The 27,756-nt window shown below is 38.6% G+C and overlaps 3 protein-coding genes across 6 annotated transcripts in view; 1 reads left to right on the top strand and 2 right to left on the bottom strand.

Annotated features, from left to right (window-relative positions):
- The window catches only part of Msr-110 (DUF3736 domain-containing protein Msr-110), a 67,120-nt gene that overhangs the window by 3,785 nt on the left and 35,579 nt on the right, over positions 1 to 27,756 (bottom strand). The window contains exons 1-4 of one of the 4 annotated variants that reach the window (XM_020942465.2): positions 7,861 to 8,165; positions 7,542 to 7,645; positions 5,220 to 5,246; positions 3,786 to 3,983 (exon numbers count right to left, since the gene is read on the bottom strand). In XM_020942465.2, coding sequence (XP_020798124.2) covers positions 3,786 to 3,983; positions 5,220 to 5,246; positions 7,542 to 7,637 — 321 coding nt within the window. In that variant the 5' untranslated portion in view covers positions 7,638 to 7,645; positions 7,861 to 8,165. Of the gene's footprint in view, positions 1 to 3,785; positions 3,984 to 5,219; positions 5,247 to 7,541; positions 7,646 to 7,860; positions 8,211 to 27,756 lie in introns of those variants that run through there. The other 3 variants (XM_086833917.1, XM_020942466.2, XM_086833918.1) reach the window with 3 other exon arrangements.
- Positions 18,753 to 25,424, top strand: l(3)psg2 (lethal (3) persistent salivary gland 2). The gene is made up of 3 exons (XM_020942369.2): positions 18,753 to 19,869; positions 19,930 to 23,967; positions 24,032 to 25,424. The coding sequence occupies exons 1-3, from the start codon at positions 19,115 to 19,117 to the stop codon at positions 25,083 to 25,085; spliced, it is 5,847 nt and encodes a 1,948-aa protein (XP_020798028.2). The 5' UTR covers positions 18,753 to 19,114; the 3' UTR covers positions 25,086 to 25,424.
- spo (spook) lies at positions 25,638 to 27,393 on the bottom strand. The gene has a single exon (XM_020942370.2). It carries the CDS (start codon positions 27,373 to 27,375, stop codon positions 25,756 to 25,758), a length of 1,620 nt encoding a protein of 539 aa, XP_020798029.2. The 5' UTR covers positions 27,376 to 27,393; the 3' UTR covers positions 25,638 to 25,755.

The raw sequence follows: 27,756 nt of genomic DNA, 5'->3' as shown, positions 1-27,756 counted from the left end.
TGCTTTAATCTTCAGTGATGAAAAAAAAACAGGAAGTGGATGTTTTTAATTAGAGCAAATTGAAATGAAGGTCCATATTACCTGAAATATTTAAAATAAACTTTAAAGAAGCTTCTTTAAACTATGAATCTCTATATCAAAAAGAATCTTTCTTCTACTAAAGTATTTTATTAAATAAATTATTCATAGATCTATTTACAATAATATTTAAAATTGTGTTTACAAACGACAATTTACGACAATTAGTTTTAAAGAATAGTTAAAAGTGTGATTAAAAGGTATGATAACATACATAAACTACCCTATTTTAAGCTGTTTTCACCATTCAATTAAGTGTTACTCATTTCTAGAACATCTTGGCTATATGTTCTTTAAATTTATTGAAAGCTTTAATCATAGTTTCTAGAGTGACAAATTTAAAGCAATTTCCTTTCACAACTTCTCAGAAAAACCGCATTGATCCCTAAAAATCAAAACAGCCCAAACCCGTCTTTATGCAGATTTAAAACTGAGTCAAAAACTGAGTCACATGAGTGCTCTCCCAACCAGATGACACACAATCTGAAAATTTCACTTTAAAAGAAACACACCAGTTAATAAGTAAAAAAAAACAGAGACTGAAAATGAAATTGAAACTGAAACCAAAACCGAACCCAACCAGTTCGTTAAACAAGTTGCCTCGATTTGATTGTTTATTTTTGCGTATTCGTAGCTGAATTTCAAGGCCAATGGCTACGGGAGATAAGATCTATTATAATACAAAGAGAACATTTGTGACTGCCTCTAATTTGTTTTTCTTTTCGCCAGACATGTGGGGAATCAACTGGCCGCGACTCGAGTCGCATTAAGATGACAATTAAATGATTACAAATTGAACGCTTTGTGCAATTAAAATGACTGACAGACGTAGGCATTTACATTTGCAAAAAACTTTTATTTATAGCCCGGACTGACTGACTGACGTACGTCAGTCATTGCAATTGAAATTCTAGAGGCAACGCAGGCAATTTCTTTAGGGAAATCATCCATAAATAAAAAAGTGCCCATTTGCCTAGCCAGCATAATAATAAGTTTTTCTTCTTCTCCGGCAAAAAGCAATTTTGCACAACAGCAGATAAATTATATTTACTTTGCCACACACTCTCGGCCTGTGTCTCTGTGTATATATCTGCTTCGGCATATTACATAATCGTCAGGCCAAAAAGCATTTGCTTTGTCCCAAAAACAAAAAAAAAACAAACTCCAAAAAGATACAACAAAAAACGAAAGACTCAAGCGAGCAACTTGCCTTAAATGGCAAACAGTCAACAGCCAAATGGCTAAAAACCACAATGGAACTCTCAGCCTCTCTTGGTTTGCTGATGGCTTTTTAGCTGGAAGTTGGAACTTGGATATTGGATGCCTGGGATGCTTTTGCCAGACCGAAAGGTTGCTCAGTCAGTTGGCTATTTCGTTGATTATTTGGTTTGGTGCCAAGCGGCGCCAGCCGGCAAAAGAAAAAAACGAACAAAAAACAAGAAAATGACAGGAAAATTGCATTATGACTTGGCTTTTGCAAGCGATGGTCACGTGAGAAGATCTTCATCTGCCAGAGATTTCCACTGAGATGGAGGTGTTTTTGAAGCTGGATTTGAATGGAGGTTTAGTTTAGTTTATCTTTAGCTAGATTTTTAAGGAATTTTAAAAGTAACTGGGATAGAAGATACAAGATTTCATCTTTTTACATTTGAGTAATTAGTATTTTTGCCACATTTTTGTAAAAGAAATATGCATATATCTTTTAATTTAAAGTTGAATGTGCTTTTGTTTGATTTTGCTTCTATAATAACCTGGAAAATATATCAAAAACCTATTTTTAAATACTTTACACTTACAACATATCTAAAAATCTACATTAATCCAAATACTCTTTAAAAGTTTCATTAAAAAATAAGCCTTTAGCTCTTGCCCTGATGACTTTACAATAATGAGCAACTTTCACTCTCTTATACATTAAACCCCCAACACAATCTTATTAATTGGAAGCACATATTCCACAATAAGCTATTATAAAAAGTGTGTATTGTTTTTATGTCTATTGGAGAGGATTATGTGTTGGCTGATCACATAACATCATGAAGGGAAGTTGCATTGCACTTTCACGATTTTTTTTAACCGAACCATCTCTAGTTGCAGTTGCTGATGATCTCTGGCATTTGGGAGCCACAGCATCTGCAACATCAGCAACAACAATTGCGGCGCCCACGCCCGTTTCAGTGGATTACTTGCAACATGTTTTGTTTGTAGTTGTTGCCACTGTGTTGCTCATGTTGCCGTTGCTGCTGCTGCTGTTGCTGATGTTGCTGCTATTGCTGCTGTTGCTGATGTTGCTGCTGCTGCTGCTGCTGCTGCTTTCACTTTATCTGGCATTTGATTCGCAATTGTTTGCTGCTCTCTGGTTATTATGTCGCAAGCTCCAATAGCAAAAAACTCCACCATTTTGGTGTCCACTTAAGCGTCAAATTATGGGAATTTCGCTTGATTGAATTTATAGTTGCATTCGCTGAGCTCGTTTGTTCATTCGCTTGGCTTTGCTCGATCGCTCTCCGATTCGTTTACATAAGTTCCATAGAGTTGAATAACCTCATTTACAGCATTGAAACTAATTACGAATTGGATTGAATATGATTATGATAGGATGTTTTGCACTTTCCATTATATCGACTAATTGAATATTGATGACACAAAATGCAAATGATTGCCCCCAAAAAGTCATTAAATTTGAATTATTGCTCTTTGCCCCGTCATTGTCGTCATCAATCCATCGTTTTATATGCATATATCCATTGTTTTTACATTGTAACCATAAAGAGTGGTAACTACTTTTTCTTTGTTTTATTTTATAATGGCCATTTGGTTACGGTTACATGCGTGAAATTTCTCAAGGAAGCAAACAATCGAGAAAAAAGGTAATTTCTTTTGTATGTGGAATTTTCGTATATGTGAAATTTGCAGTGCTTATTCAATCACTTTTGATTGAATTGGCAGTTATGTGGCAAGGTGTGATCGTTTACCAGTTATTTGAGGGATTTTTATATAAACAAATGTAACCAGGAAATGTTTATATAGTTATTTATTTCATAGAGAGTTGTTAATCATTTGGCAACGGGAGTAACAATCATTAAGTTGTTTCAATGATTTACTGGCAATTACTACATAAAGGAAATTTAATTATCTTTTTTAGTTAGACATGTGATTTTTATTTATTAACTGAAATACTATTTAAATCTGTTTTAGATAATAGAAATTACTACTTGCTGCTTAAGCAAATGTATAGCAAACTCCTAGCAAATCAGAAGGTTTTTCTATATCTATAATCTCTCATATAATTCCCATATCCATCATATAATATATCCTATCACATTTCGTGCCTGTCACAAGACTCAGATTCCATTTGGAACTTATAGCCCGTGCAGTCATCAAAAAAATGTTCAGGGAAAATTACACCGAATCCACACGAAAGTCGATTATTTTTTTTCGGCTACCATGAGGTTGTAGCTACATTTTCCGGTAATTATATTTAATTTGGCTTAATATTCGAGTTATTTTTTTCGGGAGCTGACTTTAGCCTGTGGCATGTGCAGCCAAACGATGCGAGTCATTATTACCCAACTATATAATTTTAAGGCCCAGAGTCCGAACACGATAGCTGCGGATCATTGAAGCCCAACGGATTATACTGATTGTATCAGTACATAAGATGCATAGTATATAGATATATATATATATATATATTCCTGACTTACCTTGCCCACTTGCTGCAGAGTCTCCAGCATTAGCTCCTTTTCCAGGACTGAATCCAAAGCCTGAACCTGATCGCACGAGGCCTTGGCCTGCAGATACGATGAGGCCAGGATAAAGGCTCCCAGAATAAAGGATGATACAATGATGGTAAAGGCGGTGATTTTGGCAATTTTCACCGAGTTTGCCTGGCGCTTGTAGGCCTAAAAGATAAAACAAGAAAATCATTAGCCATGAGGTGTAGTTATATATTATATATTGTTGAGTGAAGTGGAGTATTTCTACGTGCTGTTTAGTCTATAACCTCTCTGTGTGTTGGCTTAATTTAATTTTAGGGGTCAGGTAAAAGCAACGACCTTACTCTACAAAATAATACACTTTAATATGACCCAGCACGTTTTCCCCTTCAAAAAGGTTAAAGTTTTTGTTTAAAGAGAATTTCCATAAAAGTGTGCAGAGTGCAGAAAAGCTTAGTGAGTTAGAAAAATTATATGAATTATTTCAGAGTCAGCTAAAAGATGAGACTTAAGGTTTATAATACAATAATTTCTATATGATTTTTAGTTGGGTACATATGGAGACTTGAAGATGAATAAAAATCTACAAAATCTACTACAAATTTCTGGAAAATTCGAATGTTTTAACAAATTGTTCAATGTTTAAGAAAAAAACACCTTAATGGTTTTAACCTCGTCTTAGATCATCGCAAATATTTACTTTTCTGGCAGATTGATGCCGTGACTAATATTAAGCTTTCCGCTAAAGGTGCAAAAATTTACAAGTTGTTGCAAAAAGCCGCAGAAGAGAAATGTCAACAAACTGAAAATTATAGATACGTAGTACGAGGTATACCTATTATATATACCTATATACCTTAATATATATGTATATATGAATGAATGAGGGAATGAAAAACAAATCATTCCGCATTGAGGCCTTTGATTGCATAACAGGAAACCAGCTAAAGGCACCACAAAATTGAGGAAATGGCAATCCCAAAGTGAAAACTGAAGAGTCTTGCTCTTGGTTTTTTTTTCAGTTTTCGTATTTGCCTTTTTGGTTATTTCGTTTTTCGTTTTTTAGTTTTTGTTTTTTAGCTTTTGTCTGTGACTTATGGAGGGGTGTGGGTGTGGGTGCAGTCAGGTGAGGCCTCTTTTTTTTGGGGCTGTATCTGTCAGATATGTATGTTTGAATGTGCAACGAAATGTGCAATGTGTTTTAAGGTTTTTTTTTTAGTTTTTTTTTTATTGTTTTTTAACACCTTTACGTGCGTGGCTGCAATTGCGAAAGTGAATTGTGAGGTGAGTTACGAACATCATCGGCAAGTGAAGTGGAAGTGAATGGGATTCACTCTACTCTATACTCTACTCTACTGATGAGGTTTTAATTTTTTATATTTGGTGGAGATTTTGTGCAGACAAAAGACTTGAGCGACAAACCTGATGATTAAAGTTAAAAAATCCCATCTGTGGTTGGTTTTGAGTGTTGTTTTTGTGGGTTGTGGCGAGTGCGGGAAGGGGGAAATAGAGAAAATTTCATATTGTCAATCATGGTTTTCGTTTGGTTTTGTTTTTTTCAATTTTTTTGCATTCAGATTTCGAAAGAAAAACGTTTTTTGTGGTTTTTGTTTCGAGTGTCATATACACACACTTATGGGGGAAAAGTACACAAAATCAAGCAAAAAGACAAAAAAGTTAATGAGATTTGATCGACATTCGTCTTAAAAGGTAAATAATGCACAAAAAGGGAAAGCTTTTGGCCAAGGGTCACCCCGTGAAGGCTAAGACAAAGCTATTGATGGATTGAGCAACAGATTGATTGATGGATTGACTCCATTGAGTTATTAGAAAGGTCATTTGTTGGGCTCCATAAATCACAAACAAGTCATTGACTCGTTTTAATGCATTTATAAATGCAAAACAAATTATAAGCAATTAGAGGAAATCTAAATGGAAATTATTCATATTTATTTTGTCATAAAATTGTAATCAAAGAAGATTTAATGGACATCAATTAAAAGTTTATACTTTAATTGCAATATAAAAAATTAAAGGTTGAACTATAAACTAGATTTACCAATGCAAAACCTTAATTTTAGCTTGAAACCTGTTAGATAACTGTTTGCTTTCACTGTACCCCACAAAATAATAAACTAAAATAAACCATAATAAATATATATAAACTGACTAGGGGGAAACCCTCGCAAATCATTTAATGGCCGATGCGGATGCTGACTGAAAACAAATGTAAAGTGCACTTTATGCAAATTTTTATTTAACCCACACAGAGACAGAGGCAGAGACCCACCCAGAGATCTAATAATTTCGTTATATATAGTGTTGTGGGGAGGAAGAAAAAAAAAACAAGTTGAACAAGTCAAAGTCTATATAAGTACTGTATTTGTTTAGGTTTTGCGTCTTGCGTTATTAGCGGTGTCGTGACTGGAGCATTAGAGCTCTCCAAGCTCGGGGATTGAGGTGGTTTTCTATTTGTCCAACCATATCGGATACACCGATCCATTCACACCTCGCCGAGAATTGCTCCGCTGTGAGTGTGCTGCTGTATCTTGTATCTTGCAGATACACAAGTACACCACTTGAGTACGGGTGTGTAATGCAAAGGGAAATGTCAACCCGCAGACTACTACTGGCATCAAAATTGTCAAAGCCGCTCACGTTGCATGCCATTCCCTGGGCAGACAATAATAATAATAATTTTTTTCTTTTTGAAATTGCACATTAATGGCACTGGGAGGAAAGATTTGCAAATTGCAAATTGTAAATTGCTTATGCATGCGATGCAGACTGATATTTTTTGTTGTATTTCGTGGAAATGCAGATCACGTTTTGCAGCTGCGTGCAGAGAAAATGTCAGCATTGCGCATACGCTCCGTGGTACGCAAGCGGATGCAATAAGTCACAGGGCGACCCTGGCATTTTTGTTTTCTAACCCACTTGACTGCTGGCCCATCAAACGTTGAGCGGGTCAGCTAAACAAAACAAATAAATAAGCAAGTCTTACACTTGGAAAAGTTGGATAATATTGTGGGATTTAAGTGAGAATATATAGGTTGTATATAGCTTAAAAGAGTTTGCTAATATAGTTTGTTTTCAGTATGAAAATATTGAATTTTAGACTTGAAAAATCATATAAGATTGTGGGATTTTAGTATGAAAATATAGGTTTTATATAGCTCAAAAAAAACTGGATTTTAGTATAAAAATATAGGGGTTTTCCCTTAAAAAAGTTGACTAATATCTTAGGAATTTAGTATGAAAACATAGGATTTTATACTTGAAAAAGTATGCTAATATTGTGGGATTTTAGTATGAAATACAGCTCTTTTTAAGGAGTCTGTTAATATTGTGGGATATAGCTTTTTAAAACAGTATTTACAAGGACTTGGTTGTTGTACACGTAAAACGGAATGAATAATTCTCAATACCGAAGAATGTCATTAAGCTTTTCTTAGAATATTTAAGGATTATGAAACACTATATAATTCATTTATTCGATTTTGATATTTTCTTGAAAAAAAAAAATCATTTAAAAATACCTAACTCCTTGTGGCTTTTAAATAATTTCTATACTAAATATTTCCACTTAAGAGAAAAGCTGTTTTAGTTATTTTTCCTCCAAACCAGAGTGGCGCAACTAATTGCCTCTTAAAAAATAACAATAAACCCTTAATTAGCTTCATCTTTTGTCACACACAAAGAGTGGGGGTTTCTCTTACTAGTCAGAGGCTTCACTGTACTTACCGGTGGCGGTTCGCTGGCGGTACTGTAGACCTCGCTAGCCGCATAATCGGGCTTCAGTTGAACGGTAGTCATCGAGACGGTATCCTTTTCGGTCATCTATAGCACTACAAGATATTGGGGAATAACAATCAGTTAACTGATATCAAACTCCAACGAATTATACGGCAAGGATAACTGATTTCAGACAGTTCGTAATTGTTAATTGTTTATTTTCGGCATAGCACACTTTCTTTTTATGTATTTATTTAAGTTTTTCAACACTTTTCACTTGCTTTAGTTGAGTTTTTGTTCGAACGATTTAAGTTTGAGCTGCACTTACGTAGAGGATTTTTCCCAAAATTTATGTTACAGAGTAAAAGGAATTTTTTACGTATATTTTATTCAGCGAAAAAGTTGCCTGACCAACTTTTCAGAAGGGGGAATATTTTTTGGTGTTGGCCTTCGGAAACTTTTGAATACTACGACTTTATTGCACGACTGCCACTCGCCGTCTGAAGCCACAAACGCGTTTCGTTTCAGATTTGTCTACCAGATTTAAAACTTTTTTCCATAGCCTCTGCTTACGTTGGCAGAGGCGGTAGCCGAGGCAGAGGCAGAGGCAGTGACTGAGGCAGAGGCAGAGCGACTGCAGCAGAGCCAACACTCTCATATATACACACAGCAAATAATAATAACAAAAACAACAAGAGGCTCAGACAGCTGCACGATCAACACGAAGCAAAAGTACGAACAACAAACGAACGAAAAACAAAAGTTAAACTACAGAAAAAAAAATAAAAAAAAAACAACAACAGCAACAATACACTAAAGTCGGCTGGCTTACAAATACATTTGTGCTATATTCATACAAGTTAGCTTACAGTAATCATTCACTAAATATAAAACTAAAACTTGTTTCAAAAGGGTTTCTATTAGGATTTTTATGAGGAAGATTTAAAAAAAAAAAAGATATTTAAATTTCAGCTTAATATAATTTTGCTGGCTAGAAGATACATTTTTTTAAAAGTACCTGGAATAGAATTAGCAACTTAATGCTTATAATCAAATACAATATATATATTTTATACAAAAAATTAAGATTTAGCTTGTGTTCAACTTGAAAGGAATCATTTATATGCACCAAACTCTTTTTAATTCAACTATAAATAGACTATTTCCAAGTCTGAATTCTGGGATTTGAAAGATCAAAATTCTAGCCATCGATAAAGTTTCAAAATTTTGCGGGACGGAAGCATTACCTTTAGAAAAACATTATTTTAGTACTGATGGGGTCTATAGTATATATAGATTCTGAATCCTGATTTGGGAAAAACGTTAATATGTCCTAAATAATATTTTAAATGGAATTTGTAATTAAAAAAATTTAACTGCTAGATCAGGAACACAAATTAACTAGTTATTCTGTTCTGTTAAACTTTCTACAATTTCTAGGTGATTGACTTAAATTATAAATATAAAAACAAATAATGCCAAAAGTTTGTATATAAATTACACTTAAATCTCTCTTACCGAGTAACCACTGTACTAATGGAGGCTGAGCTCAGGTATTGAAAAAGCTTTCGGCCATTGTAGACTCACCGAATCTGCTACACACACGTGATTGTGCGTTGACGCTTGGCAATTAGCCGAACGCAAATTAAATTGGATTTATAAATAAAATTATATTAAATGATTTAATGGCTTCTGTACACAAACTATTTATAGAACCTTTGTTGTATCCGAATGAGTGATTGGTTTGTTTGTTGCTTTTTTTTGCCGACACAATTCGCTAGACATTCCCTCAATTAGATGCAGCTAATGTGATTTTGAAGGCAGGAACAGGCAGGGAAATTATGTAAAAGTTTCGCCCCAGCGATATGCCCCACAACTGGTGGTAGGGTATATATACATACATACATATATGTGGGATACAAGAAAGAAAAAAAAGCTCCCGCGACACACTAAAAAAATTAAAGGTACTCCACACTCGCACACCACCTCGTTCGCACACATAAATTAAAACAGGCAAAAGCAAAACCCCGTATAACTTGTATACCTCTCCGACTGCAACTCGTTGGCGGTAGTTGTTGTTGCACCACCACTCCAAGTTGCTTACGAAAAAAAAACCAACAGAAACAAAAAACATTAAGTTTTTGTATGCTTTTCATATTTTTTTTTCTATATATATTTCTTTTTTTTTGTGCTGAATTTTTTTCATTGTGACTGCACTTGCACACAGTTGCAGATACTAGACTATATACTATTAACATTTTATGCTATATAGTTAACGTTCATCTTGATTGCTGGAACAGCTGCAACGCCTGCTGTTTTGCTTAGATTAACCATCATTTTTTAAATGAATCAATTCTTGGAATAGCTTTTAAAATGTGTGAATAAAAAGGTTCAAAGAAAGAGATGTTTTAAAGATGTTTAATATAGCCTTAAAACTATCTATAAAGCGTTTTAATAAAGTAAAAAGTAATTGATAAATTTAATCAAAAATATGCATTTGGTTCAATTAAGCACTTGACAGTAACCAGTTTTCTTACAATTACAAGTCTTGATCTTGATTGATAATGATTTAGCTGATTTGTATAAGATATTATACGGACATTGCTCATACGCCATGTTGCCGACCATTAAGTAACCGGTTTTCCTCCCTCTCTCTCATCGATTTTGTTTTGATTTGCTTCTTTCTTTACATTTTGGCTTTATATGATGCTAGATGCTCGTCTATTATCTATTTTTTATTTTTTTATTTTTTTTTGGTGACCCAACCCCGCCTCAACCGTTACGTAATAACCTGGAGGAGATCTGTTTTGGACTCTCTTCGTTAATTGCATAATTCCTAAGGTTTATGATTAAAATGTCACAAGCCAACGAACGGGGCTGGCCACAAAAAAAAAATAAAAACAGAGTTGCGAGTTGGTCAAACTCAAGTGATTAGTTAATAACGAACTAAATTAAAACCAAAAAAAAAGAGTGACTTTCTTTGTGAGTTTTTTGCTTTTATGCAACTCGAAAGTGGTGGCAGCATCCCTCCAATTGCGATCATCCCACAGCTAATCCCACAGTTTTTATTTACATTTTCTTTTTCTTTTGTTGCTACCGCATTATTAATTACTGTCTCTCTTTATTTTTTTTTTTGGTGGGTCCCCTAATTTGCATGGCACAATGAGCAAACAAAATTCACTTCTCATTGCATCATTCAATTGAAAATGTGGTCTGTAGGTAAATATGGTATGATAAGTAGGTAAGTCGGATGGGTTTCAAGTGGATAACTCTTTAGGCAGTTGATAACTTTCTAGAAAATCAAAAATAACGGGCATTCTATACGACAGAAATCTAAAATCTCTTATTAGTTGGATTTACCCATCTATATACGTACATGTATATAGTTTCAGGTTCTTGATGTTAATGATGACCTGCCCTAAGTTGTTTTGATAGACACAAACTCATTTAAAATTCAATTGACTGGGACTATGGGATGAAGTGGCTGACCTTTTCTATATAAATATATAAATACATATATTTAAGCGCTATATATTACAATAATAATTTCAATATTCTGAATCTATTTAAAACAAGACAGGAAGCTAAGTTAGAGAAGATGTTACCCACGTGATCATGGGTTCGAATCTTAAAATTGATAATAAAAAATGGGTAAACATATTTCTTTAACTCGACATAACTAGATCGACCCAGTTGTTCATCCTGATCAAGAACATATATAATTTATAGGGTCAATCTTCCGACTAGAATTATAATGAGTTGGTGCAAAAGTCTGGGTCAGATTTCTTCTTCATGATATAATTGTCATGGCTAATACTTGGTGAATTTAATTCGGCTTTTCATGCTATCATTGAAGTGAGCTTCTTCCTGGTTATACAAATGTAATTCATTGGTCAGGTGTTAATTATGGTCAATCACTATCACAATAGATGTTAACACTGGGGAGGCCACGGACAGAATGAGGTCAGCGGGATGGCAGGGCCTGTATTTATAGTCCCCAAGTAAAGAGAAGAGTAGAGAAAGTGAGAGAGAGAGGGAGAGCGAGAGCGAGAGGGAAAGAGTTATCTCTAGAGATAGGCAGAGTTAGATAGGAGTAAGTAATACCTCATGAGAGACACAGAGAGAGAGAGAGACTGAATGAGAAGAGAGATGGAAAGAGAGAGATAGTGAGAGAGGGAGTTTGAGATAGCAAAAAAGAGCGACATAATGTAAAGGGAGACAGAGAAATATATAGAGATATGATTTATTTGCACAATTCTTGGAAATATTGTGACTGGAATATTTGGCTTATTTCTATGAAACCAAAATATTGAGAAATCCATTCAAAATTTTATTTTAATGTCATTTCTACAATCATTACGATGATTTATTTTATTTTTTAAATTCAATACTAAAGTAAAAATACACATTAAATTCAATATTTATAGAAACAGATAAGACATTAAAACTCATTAAAATCATTAAGATTAAACATTAAAAAGAAATATAAGCTGATAACATTAAGGTGTCAAGGCCAAGTTTAGAAATGCCCATATATTTATTATTAATATTATTGATAAGATCCCTCCCTAATCATATGTTAAATATTCATAAACCGATTCTAAATATTAAATGAAAACTAATATTCAAATAGAATATTGGTATACACTGAACGGTAGTCTGATCTCTGTATAATTCCCCTGAAGGGTCTGGTCTCTAGGGGCTCTCAAGTTTTACGATCGGGGTTTTTTGTTTTGCTCGACGTCTATAAACATCATTACTGAAGCTCAGCTAAATGAGCAAAAATAAACTTAAAAGATGCGCTCAGGTTGACTCGCAAATTGGCACCGGCACCCGGCTTTGGATTCAGACTTGGCTCCGTCTCCGCCTGGAACTACTGCGACTTTATTGTGGATGGGACGGAGACGGAGACGGGATGAACGGGTTCTCCGGGGTACCGGATTGGAGGTACCAAGCGGCGAGGTGGCACCGTCTTAGGCCTGGGAATTGTGTAAAGTGGGGATATATCTATATATACACCGAGATATACCGAGGGAAGCACACATAAAACACACAAACTGAAAACTGAAAACTAAAAAAAAAACTGAAAAACGAGAAAAATGAATGAGAAAAGCAAATTCAATGCAAGTATCGGCTGGATACATGCGAGTATCTCAGAAATACAATGCGCCAGTGCCTAATAACTGAACACAAGTTGATTTTTCAGTCTCTCTCTGTCTATGGCTAAAATAATAATAATAAAAAAAATCAAAACAAATCACAAAAAGCTCATAAATAATAGCCACAAAAAACGAACTGCCGGCGATGGCCACGAAAGTTTTCGGTCGTTAGCGCAGTTCGCACTGTTCGCCATTTTGCCATGGCTAAAATTAGCTAATAACGATACAACAAAAAGTAAATAAAAAAATAAAAAACATAGTAAACAAGACAACCAAAATAAACCGAAAAAGTTACAAACATATGAAAGGCAAAGGAAAATGAAAAACATATAGCCAGCTATAGATTTTAATGGACTTTGATGTGGGCCTAATGTGATTTTACAGGAGATTTTACTATTTTTTTTAAAGAGCTTAAAAGTAAACAATATATTACTAAAATATTATAATACAAAAATAAATACTTGAAGTATTTAAAACTATATTTGAAAAAGTTATATTAGTTAAACCATGTTCAAGAAATATTTACAATCTATACAATTATCTTCTAAAAACAAATGTATTTCAAAACCTTATTCTATAAATATATTCTCTGTTAATTTATAAACCCCTTTCACTTACTTAGCTTAGAATATTCCACATTTTCACTCCATCAGAGGCTTAGAACCCATCTTAAATTAGATTTTCTCCACCTAAGAATAGATTTGTTTAATTAACCATACATTGTTAATTAGCCTATATTACTTGTTGCTTTTTTTTCTAACAGATTCTCCGAGAAAATTATACACATTTTATATTCCACTTGATTTGTTTAAAAACTTTTCCCCACTCGATTAGTGGATTCCTAACTTCCTAGACCCGCAGCGAATATTATTTTTCTATCGCATTTGACGTGAGTCGGTCACGGGAGAGTGAACGAAGCAGTAATTACAATTGGATTTCAAATGCTTCAACGATTGTCGAGGGGATTTTTGTATATATTTTTTTCCAACATCTACTTTTATATACACAATATATAGACAGGCAGACAGATATCTCCGCGGGGAAACTGCGTTCTTAGAATAAAGTATCTTTCTGGGCGACCGGCGATTAACACCTCCGTCGTTGGTTGGAGTTTACCTGCCTCTCAGCACCTGAGCATGTGATGAAAGCATGCCCGAATAAATTAAGCCAATTTAGCCAGGAACAATAGAAGGTTTTTGTATGCCTAGCAGTCCGTAAATTGACAGAGATCTTCATTTAGGTTGCTTTCCGTGCTTTTTTCCTCTTTTTCCCTCATTTTTTCCTCCTAAATTTGCCAATTAGCGACGCTTCTGTTTCGAGTAAACTCTCTGCTCTGTGCAGTGATTTGTATATAGATAAATTAACACGAATATGAACGGATATTGTTGTGGATTCTAATACTCTTTTACGAGGGATTCTGTTTACTTTCTTACTAATATTTTGTAAATAAATAACAGATGGGGGATTTCTGTTAAATAAATAAACATATTTAAGGCGGGTTTGAGAGGGTTATTTTGTTGGAAACTTTCAGGATTGTGTTATGGGAATAATTTTATTTTTATTGTGGTTCGTTATTTATTTTAAAAAATATTCCAAATAAATCGAGGGTCTAGTGTTATCCCAGATCATTTGTTTAACGAAAAGTGCAACAACTCTATAGTTTACAGTTTACCAATAAACTATCTTCAGTATATTAAATTCCATAGATCTTTTAAAACAAACTTAACCAATTTTTATATGTTTAAAAAATATTTAAGGGTATTTCCTAGCCTGTGCTTTTAATTTACAACATCTCTCTTTCATTTTACATTGTATTCCATTGCAATTATCACATTTTTCGAATGCGGATTTGTTAGTTTTCTAGTTCAGACTGCGATCGCAGCGAATGTCAATGACTCGTCATTGCTATAAGCTTTTTGGATCGGAACTGCCGGTGGCTGAAGCGTTTACCGCTCTCATTTGTCAAAGCCAACTTTACTTTGTATTTTATATATATTTTTTTGCTTTTTTTTTTTTTGAGCCGCCCTCGTTGCCCATGGAGCGTTGCGTTTTTAACGCTTCTCCGTGGTATTAATTGCCCAGCTAGATCATGAAAATATATATATGTGTTTGTTTGCAAAAACTAAAAGGAAAAAATTAACTACATTTAACTACATTTGTTGATGTGCATATTTGGCTTAATGTGGCATTTAAAAATGTTAATTGAAAAGAGTTATGGTAATGGAAGAAGCAGGTTTGTGGGTGTTAGATACTAAAGGAAAGTGATTTATGAAAGTTTTAAGAACGCAAGAATGGGCAGGAGTTGCATGAGTGAAGTTAAAATAGATTATTTTAAGATTTATTAATTGGATAAATTAAATAAAACTATTAAGTATCTAATGAAGAAAAGAGTACTATTATTTACTATATAGACTGTCATTAAATTATAGAGTGTGTACTGGACAATAAATTAATATGATTATCATATCATTTTTTAATTGATAAATTAGTTATTTTAATAGGAAACATAAGAACAATTATTTACATTACATTTAAGCTAAACCTTCCTTTATCAATCAAGCTTCCTTTTTCTTAAGAAACTCATCTGTATTTCTATTAAATATCTTTTAAATCTTTGTTCAAGAAAGTTTTACAGAAACCAAAATATAATTCGATCACAGCCACCACAAATTAGTTTTACCAACTAAAAGCTTGGTACATTACAATTCAAATATCTAATAATATATCCTTAATCATCGATACATCTAAAAATGTCTCTTCAATTAGTTTCTTAATAACATGACTTGAAAATTAACTTCACTTTGTATTTAAGAACATACTACATCATGATTAATATTTATTATTCGCTCCTGCTTTGGAGGTCTTGTGACTGTTTCTTTGTGGCGTTATAACTCTTCCGGATCTTTCTTGAGTATATCTCACCTTTATCTTTATCTTCACCTTTGGTTGTTTACTTTTGTTCTCCTCCTCATCTTCAGGACAAAGCACACCCAAAGTACAAAATAATGCCCAGGGCTTTCGCACCCAAGTGCCAGATTCGAGAAGTCTCTTGGCCACAAGAAAGCCCCCAAAGTCAAAGCCCTGGCTTAAAGATCCGCCAAAAGGGAGACACACACACATAATGAGATTTGTACCGGGGACATCCAAGTTGATTTTTTCGAAATTCTCAAACAATGGTGGCAGCTTTTTTCGCCTTGTATATATTTTATTTTTTTATTTTCATTGCACATCCACTTAGCAGTTGAAGATGTTCAAAATGAGATAACACGTTACATTCGGGGATGGGTTTTATTTTTTGGATGAGCTTTGCTCCGACGACAAAGCTGAGAAAATGAAGGAAAAATTGTTTCAAATGCAGTAGATTATGCCGCTCGTAATGATGATGGGGGGCCAGACGGAGTGAGGAAGGTTATTGTGGGGCGCCACAAATTAATTTGCACCTTTCGCCTCTGCCGCTGAGCTGCAGCAGCAACTCTGGCGTTGACGTCGACAGCTGTCGTGGCAGCGCCAGGTGAAAGTTGCACATGCAAATTCACAAAAGAAAAAGAAAAACATTGAGAGTTGCCCGGGAACGAGAGGAAAATTTAATAATTAAAAAAAATAAGGGATATACTAGATTTTCCATTAAATTGGATTTCAAGTTTTATAAGGAATTGACCTGTGGCAAACTGTTCAAGTTATGATTGAAATTAAATTAAGAAGATTATAAATAAGATAATTATAGAGACCGTGCTTTATGTACATATTTATGTATAAAGACTTCAATGCAATTTATCTATAATCTATAATTAATTATTAAACTAATATAAGTTATACAAATAAGTACTTATATAATATGTTTAAATTTCTCCCAAAGATATATACCTCCAACGTTGTTGAGCCTTTTATTACTATCTGTTTTAATTTCTTGAATCAAATTGTGCAAAAGAAATGTAAGCAATTAAGTTAATTAAAAATGACTAAATATATATACATATATAAGCAGTTTTTGGGTTAACTGCTAGTGTGACATTCGTAAATTAAAAGCAAAACAAGCCTCTACAATACATTGTATACATCCATCACATGATTCACGCCTTTTAACAATTTTTAAACGTGTTAAAAGTGATTTTTTTTTTGTCCCTTGACTAAGTAATAAATTGTATAATAGTAAGATTAAAAATTCCCCTAGGAAAAGCTTAAATTTATTAGCCATAATAAATTTACTAAAATAATACCTTGAACGTGGTGTGATCTGATTTATAACTTGAAAGATCGAACATTTAAGGTCAAAAAGGGATCCCGTTTTTGTCATCAAATATTTGAATTTTTTTTATTAGTGTTTAACATATGATTTATTTATTTTTTAATTACTATTGGTTTTCTCTGTTATCTTGTCTCAGTGTAAGTTAGTAGTGAAATCATAAACGTGACTGGAAAAGTTCAACATTCAGAGCAAAACCTTCAGGCAATCTCTTCCTTTTTGGGATGTCTTTGGAAAAACCCCGAAGGAAAGCCTTTTGCTTGGCTTTTCCGTAAAGCAATGTCATAATATCTTCGGCTCGATGGTTATTCCCCCGTTTCGCTTCACTTAAATGTTGGCTTATTACACATTTCTGTGCATCTCTTCGTATTTGTGTTTGGCGGGCAACAATCACTGCTATTGTAATTTTGTCATTTATTTGCTTTTCGCATTTGAGTGAGGAAGCGGAAATAAGTGCATTTGTGCAGCAGTAAAGTGCATTTGGGTGTTTGATTGCATTTCGCACAGTTATGGGGAATCCCTCGAGCATGTAAAAAAGGCCGTTGTTAAGTTCAAAATGTTACAAAGTTTCGAATGCTGTAACGCCTTTAAAGGGTTTGCAGACTCTGGCCGTAAAGGATACATTATCGATATTTGTTTTCTAGAATTAATTAAGTTTTGCAAACTCAAAAAACTAGTACCTTTTTTGGTAGGAAGTTTTCGAATACTGGGCCCACAAGCTCAAGAAAACATACCTTATCTTCTGGAGTTTAGTTATTGTTAAAAAAAAAAAACAGAAATGAGTCCCGATAATGGTTGAAAAAGCCAGGTGGACAGACCCAGAAAGTTTAGAGCGATTAATATCAAATTAATACTTTATGTCATTCATGCAAACGCAGCCAACTTCACTCTTGCCAGGATTGCATTTTCTTTCTGGTAAGTTCTCAAGGGGTTTTCGTTTCCTTAAACTTATTTTTCACACCGTTTTTAAGAAAATTAACCCATTATCGAGTTACGATAAGTGTTGTTACTTCTGTTCCTGGAACCGAAGAACTCGATCGTTTTCGAAGGTCCTTTTAGTCGCCTGGTGATTAAGAACGTTGTTTTTGAGAATCCCAGGAAGTTCTTGAGTGTGGCTTTTAAGGTTAACACACCAACAAGCCTCATTTGTTTTTTGTGCGCCCCAATACCGGGGTTATGAGCCCTGGCGAGAAGGTCACCGTGGACGTCTTTCTGATCCCCATTGTTCAGAATAATGGCCAGAATTGTCCCATGCTTCTCATCCAGGCAGCCGTTATCTATGGAGGTCTATGGATCTAACAGCTAAAAATTCAAATTTCATAAAAATCGCGCCTCTGCGTTGACATATCACAGAAATGGTCACACTTAATATTATAATTTAGTATACTAACGTTGCCGAACTGTGCACGGAAAAATGCGCTTTTCTCATATTTGGTATTCCAACACTTTTTTTATGATTTCGGCTTCTCTCTTCGCATGTCTTGATTTTTCATAGAGAACTGATTAAAAACACTTATTAACGAGCGTTGAAACATATTTATTCAGCATTAATTCAAAGTTTTAAACCTTTGTTATAACAGTTAGTATCGATTTTTTCCCAATCAGATGTTGTTATACGATATTATTGTATAGATTTTTCGAAGAGGAAAATTAAGCTGCTATCGTACATTTATTTTAAAATAAAATAGTATTAATATTATAATAATTTATACATAACAGTAATGTTCATTCAAAATAATTAAATAATAGTGCGACATTTAAAAAAACATCGATAGCATCTCTACCAAAAGTATCGCATATAAAGTTTAGGTAAATTCTAATCGATATGCAGACAATCGATAGCTTTTACAATTTTACCATGATAGAATTATAAAAGGTAGTCTCGTCGGCAAAAACATAACAATGAGGGCGAGGGGAGAACGAAATGCACGTCAGTTTGTATAATTTATATCGTGCAACAGACGACGACGACGACGACCGCTCGCTCCCGCCCATCGATCCGGCGACTAGGAGCGAGGAAAAGGCGTGGAAAATCAACGCGGCGCCGCCATTGAGAAAGAAAGCGTGTGCTCCCAAACAAAAAAGGGGGAGAGGAGAAGAACAAGCGACACACACACAGAAGTAGAGAGTGAGAGAGAAAGAGAGGGAGAAAAACCGATTCGAGGTCGCCGGATGCAAAGATGTCGCACTCAGGAGCAGCAGCACCAGAAGCCGCAACTGGCGGAGGTGCATCATCTGACCTGGACGTAGATGACACGGCGATGCAGCCGCCGCCACCCGAGGCACTGCAGGACGGGGACACAAGCAACAGTCTGGAACCGGGCGAGGTGGTGACCCCGCCGCACAACCATCTTCCATCCAGTCCTGCCTTCAAGAAGCAAACGCCGCTGAGCAAAACGCTGCGCAAGACGCTAAACAGTCACAACCACATCCAGGACACCGATGGTTGCGAGGAGCAGGTGCGAGCCCTGTATGAGATGCCTCGAAAAGAGAATGGAGCGGAGGAAGCGCCCATGGACGAGGCCGATGACAGTGAGGGGCTCTACTCGGACACGGACTCTTCGGTGGAGGATTTCAAGAGCGTGGAGGATGTGCAGCAAGCGAGGAAAGAGAAGCAAGCGGAGGCGGCGGCTGCCGCAGCTTTGCCACAAGCGCCGCCCACACCGTTTCTTGGCCTGAGCCCCCTGAGATTCCATATGCGACCTCCGCCATCCTGTTTCGACTTTCCGCGCATGGGCTTTATGCCCCGAATGGGCAGGGGAGGACCGCGGGGCATGCGACCGCCTTTCTTTGGTCGCCCACCAGTACAGAACCGCATGGGATCATCGGCCATGATGGGTGGACAATCGACGGTGGGGCCGGGCACAGCTCCAGGCGGAGCAGGAAGTCAAGGTAACAATCCTGGACGCCATAAGCGGCCCCAATCAGATCTAAGGTAAGAGTGCTGTCGCATAGTTACATAAGAGATCGATAGATATCATGTTTTTTATTTTAGCTGGACAACGTCGCAACCCGCTGTGTCCTTTACCTTCAATCTGATTCCCGAGTGCTCCAGTGCCAAGCATAAGGAATGCAGACAAAAAGCGGAGAGTACAACTTCTGCCAAATCTAAAGATCAACCCGCCAGCGAAGAGAAGAATGCTACAGAACAATCGGATCCTTTGAGGGAAAAGACCAGGGAAGAATCGCACCAGAATATATCAGCCAGGGATAAGAGCATGGACAGATCAAAGGAGAGAGATGAAAACAGAGGAAGGACAAGGGAGAAATCCCAGCCACGGGATTCAAAGAGAGGTTCTCCTGAACGACCTAGGGAGAAATCAAAGGACAGAGATTTAAACAGAGGCAAGACAAGAGAAAGATCAAAGGAGAAGGAGTTTAACAGAGGAAAGATAAGAGAAACATCTCCACATAAGAAACCCAGAGGAAAGTCGTGGGAAAGAGATTCAAGCAAAGGAAGAACGCGAGATCGATCCAGGCCAAGAGATCAAGATCGAGGGAAAACAAGGGAGAAAAGCAGGGAGCGTGATCAAACAAGAGCGAAACCCGTTTCTGAGAAGACTCGAGAGAAAGAGAGAAAAATATCCCAGGAGAGAACTAAAAAGAGGGGAACAACTCGAGAACGTTCGAGGGAGAAAGATCGCACTAGGATGGAGACTACGGATCGGTGCAGATCTAACGAAAAGCTTATTGACAAATTCCTGGATCGCAAAGAGAGGCACAGGGATATATCTAAAGAGACAGGAAATGAGAAGCCAAGGGATAAATCCACAGAAACTCTTGACAAGTCGGATAAAATTATGGATAAATCCAAGGAAAAGCGGCATGAACAATCTAGAGAACATCGCAGCGAAAAGTCCAACGAAAATCCCCGCGAACGATCCCGAAGAAATTCCAGGGAGAGAATCCACGATAAATCCCCAGACAGAGTTCAACAGGAGCAGAAAGATAATTTTAGGGACAAAAAAGAAAGCACTATAGAACCCCCGAAGGACAGGCTCTCACAAAAGTTTGCCGATCGAAGACGCGAACGTTCCCGAGACAAGGAGAGAGAGCGTTCTAGGGACAGGTACTCAAAGGAAAAATTCCAAGAACATTTGAAGGAGAAGCCTAGGCATACCAAGCATGATAAGTCAAGGGATCACTCAAGGGAGAAGGAAAGCCGGTCCAGAAGAGCACCCACTCCTCACGATTCTTTTGGAGATGCGAGTCACAGAAGGAGTGAGGCTAGTTCCGCTTGGGCAGGCAAGGAGGGTACACCTCCAATGACGCCACCGCATCAGCGGGCTCAGACTCCGCCAGCCAGTGACACTCCCAAGACCAAGGTCTACGATATTTTCGCAGACTCACCGCCAAGACAACAGAACACTGCCGTTGCAGCTGCCACAGCTGTGATAAACGAAAGAAGCACCACGCCACCATTGAAGGTGACACCAGTGGCTACACCTATTGCTCCAATACCTGCCAGACCCGCCAAGTTGACGCCACTGCTCAAGGCCAGTGAGATTCACAGCAGGATTGGAGCCCTGCTCGAGGATGATGATAATGATTTGCACTTGGAGGCTCTGCTGGCCACCAAGGAGCGGCTATTCCGTCGCACCAACGAGTACAAGGAGCGGAAAGAGGCACCCAAGGAGATTAAGGCGGAAAAACAAGTGGAGCAGCGACGATACGTGAATCCCTTTAACCGCGAATCAGTATTAAGCAGCGGGAGGAAATCCTACTCGTACCAAAGGAACGGCAGTCGTTGCTCCAGCGAAAGCGAAGAAAACTGGGACAAAGATGAGGAATCATTGCCGAGTCGGAGAGGCGATATCAGCATTAAGATTGAAAAGGATCTAACACCACCACCGCCGCAAAGAACGTTTGGTGTAACCCGCATTAAGGTTGAACGCAATGCAACACCGCCAAGGATATCATCGGATCGGAATCGGGATCGGGATAGGGAGGTGTTGGTGAGGAATGGAGCAGTGGCAGCCAATGCCCCACCGCCGGCGACCAATGAGCAGGAAAGCCCAGATACAGATGACTATATCGATAACTGGGAGAATGATGATTCAATATCAAGCATGCCAAAGAATGCTGCTCCTGCCACACCAACTGTTCCTGCTCCTGCTACAGCTCCCAATCGTAATGCTCCGATAAACATCACACCACTTCCGCCGCCTGCTGCCCAATTCAATGATGACGACGATGAATACGAAGACGATTCGAATGCCCTGTGGAATGCTAATAGCACACCACCACCCCGGTCCAAGGCGACCAACCTGCCGATGAGCAATATTCATGAGTTGTACGATAAGTTTATGAACAGCATTGACATGGGCAGCGCAGAGATGGGAGAAGATACCTCGAAAAACAGTTCCTTGAGCAATTCCACTGCCGAAGACAGTTCCTCGGGCTCCGATTCTGGTTCATCAACCAGCAGCAGTAGCAGCGACTCTGATTCCAGTTCGGAGGAGGAAGAGGATGGCAATGAAAACACTTCGGGTGATGAGTCCCCTTCAGCAACAGGCGCTTCCAAGTCCAATTCAGAAGATCAGCCTGGCAAAGAACATCAGCAAAAGAAGAATAATGTCAGCAAAGACTTGCGGAAACTCAAAAGTCTTGAAGATAATCTGGCCAGGATTCAAATGATGCGCGAGAACTACGATGCTGGCGATGAGATCTCCGAGGAGCTGCTCAAAATGGAATCCCTATTTCTCATGCAACGCAATGCCATCATGGACAAGTACCGAAAGCAGGAGCTCAAGAGCAACTCCAGTGAAGATCACCAACAGCAGCAGCAGCAGCAGCAAATGGAAGCTCCACAAATGGAACCACAAGTTGAACAAGGCTCTCCTGCTCCTGTAAATAGTATCTTTGATGCCAATCGAGGGGCCATCAAGATGACCATTTCGCGGCTAAAACTGACGAGTAAATCTGCGATTTTCGACAAGGATGAAACGGACCAGCAGCCAGCTCCAAACAAATTGTCGGTAGAGACACATAAACCAACACTAACGCTGCCTTTGCCATCACAAAAGCCGCCAAAGGAGGTGGCCATTGTGAAGCCCACAATTGTGGAATCCCGAACGAAGCCCAGGGTTTTGAGGAGTCCGCCACCGCCGGGTAATCGTCGCAGATCTCGTTCCCGTTCCATCTCCCGAAATAAATCCAAGCGTCGAAGTCTGAGGACAAACTCTCGTTCACCGAGTCTAAAGCGCTGGCGTCCTCCATCTCCCAGGAGAGGTTCGAGATTTGGCAAGAGGAACAGCGGAGGATCAGCAGCAGGAACCAAAATGGGAAGGAGCCACAGTCGGAGTCTGACACGAAGTAGAACGCGCAGCAGAAGTCCAAATCGTCGAAGACGTCCACCTTCATCTGCGGGTAGCCGAAGACGTGGATCCCTTTCTCCTGGACCAATGAAAATTGGCGGGCCCCGTTCACCTCCTCATCCGCGCCTCCGACGATCTCTGACACGAGAAAGAGAACGAGAACGGGAGAGGGATCGACGCTCACGCTCACCACTGCCATTTAAGCCACCCTCACCACCCATGCGACGAAGTTGGTCCCATTCCCGCTCACCAACCCGAAGGAGAACCCGCTCTCGGTCCAGATCGCCACGATTCCGATCGCCCAGAGATGGAGGCCAAAGCTTTGCCGACTATTTCGGAGAGAATCAAAACATGGAAGCGGCTGCCTACTACTACAACATGTCGCTGATGCAACAGGAGTATCAGGATCCCACGGGAACGGGATACGATACATATGCCGCGTACATGGATTCCGCATACAATATGGAGCAGGCCTATGCCCAGTTTACGGAGGGTTATGCGCAAATGTATGGTGATTATCCGGGTGAAATGGACAGTAGCATCTCTCCTCAGCTTATGGGATCATCGGTGCTCAGGGAACTGCCGATGGCTCCTGTTATACCGGTGGCTGTGCAAAAGGGCAATGTGTTGGAGATTGTACCCACAGGCGAGGATATGGTGGTGCAGGATGTCAGCCACATGCCAATGGCAGCGGAGGAACCAATGGAGGATGAAAGGTGAGTTTAATAATAGTGGAAATTAAGGAACTTTATAAATATATTTTCCCTTTTTCCTGCACAGCAAACCCAAGCGAAAGCGTGTAAACTTTGTGGATAATGTGCTGCCGAACTATGAGAGTGACAGCGAGGATCGGGCGATTGTAACGATGGCGGTGGAACGTGCTCTATGCCAACATCAAGAACGTCGCTCTCGTGCCGCCGCCAGACTCCAACAGATTCGCGATGAGCTGCTCGCATTACCACCACCACCTCCGCCTCTTGCACCGAAACCCGCCAATCTGGAGAAGCCCGTGTTGGTCCAAAAGAAACCCAAATTCCGCTTCTTCCACTTTGATCCCTTCAAGGGAGCCATTGTGAAAACTCATTCACGGATACTGCGACCCAACATCCGCCCTCCATTCGATCCCAAGCACTTTGCCATGCTGATAAAGACGGGACGATTGCCCCCATTCCCTCCGAGCTTCATGCGGCATCGTCCGCCAAATATTCCACCCCATGTGGATCCTGCCACCAAGGCGGCAATGTTTAAGGAGTTCTTTAGCAAACATCCCCCGCCACCGATACAGATGCCCATGACCATGCCCGATGGGATGCCCTATTACCTGAGTGGACCACCGCCAATGCCAGCTGGAGCGGCACTGTCACCAGTGGCGCAACCCATTCCGGTGCTCGGTAGTCATGGCTATCAGGGCTATGCCCATCCATCGCCAGTTCCGGTACCTGTTCCTGTGCCTCCTGTAGCTGTGCCACCGCTTGCAGTATCAGTGCCTGCACCAGCTGCCTCAACGCCGCCACCGGCGAGGATAGCTCCCTTCTTTACACCGCCACCGTTGCCTGAGTTGCTACCAATATTACCCGACCTGCCCACTAAGTTTACGGTGAAATCAGTGCCCACAATCACAGAGATAATGCCAGTGGATATACTGCAGCAATTGGGACCATTACCGAAGACCTTGGATGTGGATGACGGTGGAGGGATGGGGAGTCCAGAGCTAGATAGCAACGATCTCAAGGAGATCGATGCTGAAGCTGAGCTCGAGGCAGGAAATAACATTGGGGAACAACAGTCAGTGATAGGGGAGGCCAAGACCCAGCTGCTTATGGAGACCCAGTAAAAGTCCCTTCTTTAGTTGGATTTTTTTATAGGCAATTAATTTTATAATAGATAATTTTCATTATAAACACTCCAATTGATTCACATTGATTACGTATACCTTTTGAATATTTTTTTCAAATTTAATTAGTTTCCATTATTTGACAAACTTTGTGAACAAATCGCATTTACAAATATAGAAATCGTTTTAGGTTTTATACGCTCTAGGTTTATATGTCATTTACACATTATAATGTTCGACTTGATTTCTACAAGAAAATAAAAATGTAAATAGTTCGCGTTTTGGCTTAAGAAATATACATGAATTAGCATAAACATTACATTAAATTATTCATATGAATATTCTGAGTCATTACTTAGTCTAATGCAATTATATTCGAATTAAATCTAATATTACAAGAATTGTATGTGTGTGTTGAGTGTTGCGTGTGAATGTGAGATGTGTTTACAAAATACATAATGTCTTTTGAGTCCATAAAAAGTATATAATTTCACTTTTATTCCATTTCAAATAGTTTAACTATTTCGTTCTACTTTCTCGATGAACATTTTGTAAAAAATCAATATCAATTTGATATAGCGACAGCTTCTTAAACTTAATTATAAGCGAATGAATGGACGATTTGTTTTTTTCCTTAAATTAATTGAAAAATTTTATGTAATATTATATCTTAGACCTTTACCCTGGGTGTCAGAACCAAAGGAAAACACTTGGCTGGCAGGGCCAGGCTCTCTGGACTTATTTTAATCGTGGTTGGATCATGACTGCTAACATCATATCGCTGCAGAATGTTGGCCAGAATGAGGAAACCAAATCCCCGCACTAGATTCTGGCCAATACAGGTCCTTTTGCCAATGCTAAAGGGTAGAAAGTGTGGAATGTTTTTCCTTAGCTGAAGTTTCTCCGTATCACTTTCAAAGCCTGAATCCGAACCTGAACCCTTTGTGGAACCTTTTCTGTGAGATTTCTCTAGAAATCTTTGTGGATTAAACTCTTGAGGATTGACCCAGTTCTTTTCGCTGGTATTAAGCACATAATTGTTGATAAAGACAAGAGTACCCTTGGTTACACCATAGCCAGAGATCACTGCATCCTCGGTGGTTACATGGGGTACAATGGGTGAGGAGGAATACCGGAGCACTTCGAATATAGTGGCCATTGTAAAAGGCATTTCATTCATATCCATTAGACTGATGTGTTGCTTCTCCTCCGAAGTTAGACCATCAATTTCCTCCTGGATTCTCTTGCCTATATCCTGATCCCTGGCTATATAGGCCAGCACTAGCATTACGAGATTTCCCACAGCCGAATGGCCACCAACAAAATCCTCCAGCATGAAGATTATGGTATTCCGTGAGACCTCCTTATCCTCAACGATGCTCTTGAGCAAGGCGTCCGTGAAATCCCTATCCGGTTCATCCAAATCAATGTTCAGCTCCCTGTGGCAAATGATACGATCCAATATGAACTTCCGGATGGTCGTGGACCAGTTGGTAATCTTGTTGAGATGCCGCTGATAGAAGGGATATAGCCAGGGTAGGAAATCCAATGGATGTCCTTGGTTAATCTCCCAAAAGATCTCGTCAAAGTACTGGACAATCTGTTGGAACTCTTTATCCTGGTAATCGAATCTCAGGGAGCACATATACTGACTGAACATATTGGCACATGCCTTGAGGATCAGTGACTTGATTTCCAAGGGTTCTCCAGCAACAAGCTGTTCCCTTAGCTCTTGATTCCAATGCTCCATTTCGGCACATCCGATTTCGGACATTTTCACATAGAACGAGGAGGATTCCCTTGGCGAACAGTGGCGACGTGCTAGATTCCTTCGCTTCTGCTGGAGTTGCGACCAATCGCAGAGAGCCAAAGAATTACTCCGCTCACCACCGAAGAGTTTATGATATCGCAGAAAATCCGGACGTCCACTCATCACTTTACCATTCTGGTTCAAGACCTCACGGATCAACTCCAGATTGTTAACCACCAGGCACCGGGTATGCCCAAAGGTTAGCGAATAAATGTCACCAAATTGCTTGGACAACTCCGTGAAGCCCGCAAATGGAGTGTCCCTGTAACGATCCAACAGATGAAGGTTGCCAATGATGGGCCAAGGACGTGGTCCTGGAGCTTGGCTGTATTTCTTCACCATTTGATTTGATTGTCCCATGGAATGGGATTGATTAACCCGCCGTTGGGCACCATAAAAAATGCGCACGTAAGACGTAATGACCACACTTATTAAAATGCCTAAAACGGTATAAGCCACAGCAGTTACAGTCGCGAACATTTTCGCTTAGTTGTTGAAAGTAGAGAATGCTAAATGCAACTGACGATGGTCAGCAAAATCAATTAGCAGGTAACCTCAGGCTTCGGGAAATTACTTTCCCATTTTGTGGGGTGAGGACTTACCTGTGGAGTGGGCCGTATACTCGCTACCTGATTTTGTTTTGGTTGTTAAGAAGGTCTTTATGGGTCTCACTCTCTCTCTCCCTGCTCTTCCCTTTTCCGCTTAGAGGTCAGCATGAATATTCAAGTTCGACCAGGCCAAAAGAGCCATTTGCAAATATTGCATTTTCATTATATTTTAATTCTTTTTGGAGAACCAAATTTTATGATCCCAGAGTGACCTATTTTGAAATGGAGCTGAATTGACGGTATTTTTTGTTTG

The sequence above is a fragment of the Drosophila serrata genome, unplaced genomic scaffold (assembly GCF_035046125.1).
Source record: "Drosophila serrata isolate PLE 108 unplaced genomic scaffold, ASM3504612v1 contig_272, whole genome shotgun sequence".
Classification (NCBI taxonomy): Eukaryota; Metazoa; Arthropoda; class Insecta; order Diptera; family Drosophilidae; genus Drosophila; species Drosophila serrata.
Note: the sequence above shows the minus strand (reverse complement) of the source record. Positions and strands in the feature narration are given on the sequence as shown.